We start from the raw sequence: 5,456 nt of genomic DNA on the forward strand, positions 1-5,456 counted from the left end.
TTGTATTCAGAGCCCCGCTGATAAATAAATCACATTATAGTCACATTAAGGGCTCATACTCATCTGCGAGGAAAATGGACGAGTGCAATCCGATAAAAAAAAAAAAAAAAAAAAAAAATCAGACCGCACTCTGATCAGTGTTGCTCTATGAGTATGCTGCGACTGTCCTTGTATCTCGGACGAGACTCATCAATGCAAATCAATGGGTGCGAGAAAAAAATCAAACGGCACTCGAACCATGTGAGTGCCGTCCGAATTTTACACACCCATGTCCTTTGAAAAAGCCAGCAATTCATCTGCCGCATACTGTAAAATCACAGTGTGACCCAATAGAGTAGATAGAATATAGATATAAAGATGTCAGTCACATACAGAATTAGTACAATGTGTGTGCAGCTGAGGCTGGTTTCACATTAGCGTTTTTGCGTGCAGCGCATCATGCGCTATCGGTCGCATGCGCTATGCGCCCCTATGTTTAACATGGGGGGGCGCATGGTCTAGCGCTTGCACGCGTTCAGCAGCGTTTTCGTGCGCATGTGCTTTTTCCAGGTGTGCGCCTAGACGCGATAGACGCTACATGTGGCATTTTTGTTCCGTCCAACCTCGTTAAAAAAGCGCATGCGATCGCGTGCGCATGGAATGCGCCAAAATAACACATTACAGTCTATGGGGTCGCAGCCGTGCGCTTGGACATGCGATTTTTGAGTAAACAATGTCTAGACACTGGTTTAAACCACCTCCTACACAAAGAAACATTGTTTGGGGGGTTGCATAGATAAAAGAAGGTGTTTGCACTGGCAGACCACTATTCTACAGACTGCATACAAGTGACACAAGAGGATCCAGGCATTTTGAGACAAGCAGGAACTTCAAGAATGTGAGTATTCAACCTAATGTCTGCCTGTCCATTTTAAATTTAAATACTAATGGTTTTTTTTTTTTTTTTTTGTTTATTGCAGCATGTCTTCTGGAGAAGAATAGCAACCGGCCCGGGGTGAACTGGCCCAAGCACAGAGTGAAGTGAGTATCTTCCTGCCCTTCAGTTTGGGTAAGTATTCGCTGCTGCATGTACACATGTGCCAAATTAATTTTTTTATTTTTTCAGACCACATCGGCCACGGTTTTGGAGGAAGAACAGGAGGAGCAGCAGCAGGCAAGCCAAGTTCAGGCGGTGAGACGGCATGTAAGTATAGACTGGCTGTAAATGTCCTTTCCCCCCCCCTGCCTTTTTTCCTGTCCTGTTTTCCATCTTCTATCTTGCTTCTTTTCTGTATCTTTTTCTATCTTTTTAATTTCCCAATCTTTCCTAGATTCTAATGTTTTTCTCTTTTTCTAGGATCCCCAACAGGACGAAGAAATCGCCCTGGTCAACGATGCCCTCATCAACCTAGTCCAGGAGCGAGCCGTGACCCGAAGCACGCGGACAAGTTGGGGACCCGGCGGCTCTGGAATGAGGTGGCCGCAGCACTGATGGATGGCTGCGACAATGCCTCTCAAAGGGTCCGCAAGGATTTTCGTAAGTATTTCAATGCCCTGTGATACCGCAGTGACTCTTGGCTGTGAACACAAAGGTGTGTGTGATGCTAGAGATCTTCTAGCATCTGTGATGCAGTGACCCCTGTGACAGCTAGGGGGCACTGTACGAGTCAAGCACACAGGCATATCCATTATGGTAATGGAGAAACGATGAATGGCAGGATGGTAACTGACCGTTATGTATCACAAGTGTGGGTGCCTTGTGATGGAAGCTGGAACATGTGTTGATCAGCAGAGGTACTGCTGAGTGTTTGTTACTATGTGTCAGTGAAGAGCTTCCAGGTGAGATGGGTGAGACCAGTCCTCTACAAACCCACCCAGGGGCGTGGGTTTGAACGCCCAGGATAAAGCCTGCGTGTGTCTGGGTGAAATAGGACCTTTAGTGAGGTCATAGCCATGTGATCACCTGTGGGTGTGGCTATGTACCATATAATGTGCCTGAGGTAGTTCACATGAAGAGAGAGTGTGTACCTGAGTGGTTCAAAGTGCAAAGTCCTGGAGGGTCAGTGTTGGGAGATTCTGGGAGAAGGATTGGATCCCTGGAGCACGTGCTGTGACCTTGGACCTGGTGAGGCCGGTGTGTTGGAAGTCCCTGGGAGTAGGGACGGATCCCTGAATAGCGCCCGGTGTGAGGCGTGAGTGTTGGGAGTCTCTGGGAGTAGGGACGGATCCCTGAATAGCACCCACTAAGGCCCTGGACCTGGTGAGCCTGGTGTGTTGGGAGACCCAAGAGTATGGTCGGATCCCTGAACAGCACCCGGACCGGCCACGTGTGTGAGCAGAGGCTGTGACGGCCTGCATTTGGGGAAGCCACTGCACGGCTGTGGTTCTGAAACCGTGGGGCGGCCTAGTGAATAAGGCACTGTCCGGCTCGGTGAGCCCAGTGCGGCCGCTTCCCCGAGAGAAAGAGATGACTGACAAAGAGTCGGCCTCTGGAGCCGAAGCTCCTGCGAGGTAACCCCGGACATGGGGATATGACGGTTGGTGCCTGCTGTGTTCTAGGAACATTAAGAACTGTATGGCGTGCAGTCGTCCACAGTAACTGGACAGTGAGGAGGTCCAGCGTGTTTAGGGACTGCAAGGAAAAGCCATATGTTGAAATGTTATGAACGATGTGTAAGCCTGTGAAGTATAACATGGCTTACGGTGCTGTTTATGATGCCATAATAAACTGCATTGGACTGTTTTAACGGAAAGAGTTCCTGTGTGAATGCGCTGCCAAGCGAGTGTCCCCCAACACTAACAATATGCGCTACCTTACATATCATACACATCTGTGTTTTCATTGCCAACAGTGCATTGTCTATTGTATTGCTGTGTGATGCCGCAGTGACTCTTGGCTGTGAACACACAGGTGTGTGTGATGCTAGTGATTTGCCCATCAGTGCATTGTATAATTTTTTTTATTTCTTTTTACCACAGTGAACAAAGTCAGAACTCGTTGGCGCTCGATGAAGGACCGCTTCAACAGGAATGTTCATAATGTGGGCCAGGTTCGCAGTGGTTCAGTGGCAAGGACCAGAACGATATCATCGGGAGTTGGCGTTCGTAAGACCGGTCCTTGCCACCAGAGCGTAAGTATTTTGGTGTATTGTTTTTTACTCTGTGCTTTTCTATTCCACAGCAGTTGGCGCTTGTAAATGCATGATACTAATGTTTTTCTTTTCTTTCCACGATACCTGGAGCAGCACCATTCAACCTGTCCCTGGAGCGGTCCTTCATCAAACGACCTCGGACCCGTCCCAGCCATCCGACAGCCAGGAAGCAGCTTGCAGGTCGGCAACACAGACATCTTGAGATCAGGAAACTGATATGTCAGGTCTTCCCCTGTCCCAGGTCTCTGCCACTGGTTTTGCGGGCACTTCCCGCCAGCGCCAGAGTGCCTCGGACAGGAATGTCATGCCCGAGTTCCTTCACTTGAGCTCGGCCTTTCAGAATGGCCTCAAGGCGCTGTCAGACAGAGTGAATAGCAGTTTTAACCGAGTGGACAGCAGTTTTAACCACATAGACCACTGCTTCCAGTCTGTCGAAAGTCGCCTTGACCGTCTGGAAGCCGACCTCAACAGACCAGCGCACCATTTTTTCAGCAAAATTGAACGGGCCATGGCGGAACACCTTAGTCCAGATCTCCAGCTGACTGTGATGCAGGCCTGCAACAATGCTTTCTTGCAGGCTATACAGCAGAGTCAGTACGGACAGCAGCCAGTGGTGGCATTTCCATGTGTGCCACAACTGAGTCGCTTCACCTCACTATCGACTTCTGCTGCATACCAGTGCACGGCCACCTTCATTCCAAGCCAAGCCGAACACCACTACACCACCCCAAGGCCGATTGCTGCTGGACACTCCACCACCACCACCATGCCAAGCGCTGCTCCTGTCTGGACCTCCACCACCACCGCCACAACTCCTCCAGCTTGGCACACCGCCGCCGAAAAGAATCCTCCTGCTTGGAGCACCGCCAGAGAAAACACACTTCCGGCGAAAAAACTCCTCCTGCTAGGAGATCCGCCACCGCTCCTCCTGCTAGGAGATCCGCCAACGCTCCTCCTGCTAGGAGATCCGCCACCGCTCCTCCTGCTAGGAGATCCGCCACCGCTCCTCCTGCTAGGAGATCCGCCACCGCTCCTCCTGCTAGGAGATCCGCCACCGCTCCTCCTGCTAGGAGTTCCGCCACCGCTCCTCCTGCTAGGAGATCCGCCACCGTTTCTCCTGCTAGGAGATCCGCCACCGATCCTCCTGATAGGAGAACCGCCACCGATCCTCCAGATAGGAGCACTGCCACCACCACCGCTCCTCCTTCCTGGACCAGCACTGCCACCGCCACCACCGAGCATCAGCAGCAGAGGGGTGACCCGCTTTCCATATTTGCCGAAACCAGGCCCTGGTCCACCAGCTCAAGGCCGTCACCCAGCACAAGGAGGACCACAAGTTGCAGGCACTCCAGGCAGGACCCACAAGGCAATAGGAGGCAAAAAAAGAGGACTCTTACCCTCCCTCCCCATCACCTCACACTGTGTCTCAACCTGCCTCCGGGTCCATCCCTGAGCTCCCTTCCCCCACTACTTTCATCGCCCATTCCCCTAGAACCCCTTCCCCCCCTTTAAGCCATTCCTCATCTCTCCACACCCCAAAATTGCCTCCATCTTCCCCAAAACGTCGGTCCCAATAAAATGTTTTGTTTTTTTTTTAATTTATGGTTTACCATAATAATGTTTGATGAATGTGTCTTTCGCCGGCTACACACACTGCGCCGAACACACACTGCGCCGTACACTGTGGGTTTTTTTGCCACCACATAGCTCCATTACCTGACACATTTTTCTTGTGTCATTCCTGGAGATATGTGTAGTCAAAAATACCACTATATGACTTGTATTTTCACCACCAGTCTCTTCAGTCTGCTAATATTGCACAGTCTGAATAGAGGATGGTGTTGAGTGCAAGGCATATCTATTTTTACCTTGCCAGGTATCAAAAAGAGTGAATTTAGGATGGTGTATTCATCATCAAAACTCATGAATTCACTGGTACATCTGGGCAGGTGATTATTGTATTTGAGTGTATAAAAACAGAGTGCACTCGTTACAGGTATCAAAACAGGTTTTTTATTAACAGACACACAAGAAAACAATTTCACACCATTTGATCTTGCCATTCTACACGTCCTAAATCAGAGATAAAGTAGTCCGCAAATTGGTCCCTCATTTGGCCAACTTCAACTGCTGACCTGAGAGGGTGCTGAATGAAGTCAGGCAATGGGTTTGCAGGTGGTTGATCGAGTTCTAAATTCGGGTGCTCTCTAGCCATTACAAAATCATGAAGAACCACACACGCCTTCACCACCTCATCCACTGTTTGCATTTTAAGATTAATGGCTGTGCTGAGAATGCACCATCTGGAAACAAGAATCCCAAAAG

The 5,456-nt window shown here is 49.8% G+C and overlaps 1 protein-coding gene across 1 annotated transcript; it reads left to right on the top strand.

Annotated features, from left to right (window-relative positions):
- The first annotated feature begins 1,345 nt into the window (after positions 1 to 1,345).
- LOC141094323 (uncharacterized) lies at positions 1,346 to 4,693 on the top strand. The gene is made up of 2 exons (XM_073580162.1): positions 1,346 to 1,516; positions 2,959 to 4,693. The coding sequence occupies exon 2, from the start codon at positions 3,349 to 3,351 to the stop codon at positions 4,582 to 4,584; it is 1,236 nt and encodes a 411-aa protein (XP_073436263.1). The 5' UTR covers positions 1,346 to 1,516; positions 2,959 to 3,348; the 3' UTR covers positions 4,585 to 4,693.
- The last annotated feature ends 763 nt before the right edge of the window (positions 4,694 to 5,456 follow it).

This window comes from Dendrobates tinctorius, unplaced genomic scaffold (genome assembly GCF_039654945.1).
Source record: "Dendrobates tinctorius isolate UK_male_01 unplaced genomic scaffold, ASM3965494v1 ptg000063l, whole genome shotgun sequence".
Taxonomy (NCBI): Eukaryota; Metazoa; Chordata; class Amphibia; order Anura; family Dendrobatidae; genus Dendrobates; species Dendrobates tinctorius.

Bases quoted from the DNA above. Each gene is read 5' to 3' on its own strand.
- LOC141094323 (XM_073580162.1), top strand. From the start codon at position 3,349: ATGTCAGGTCTTCCCCTGTCCCAGGTCTCTGCCACTGGTTTTGCGGGC.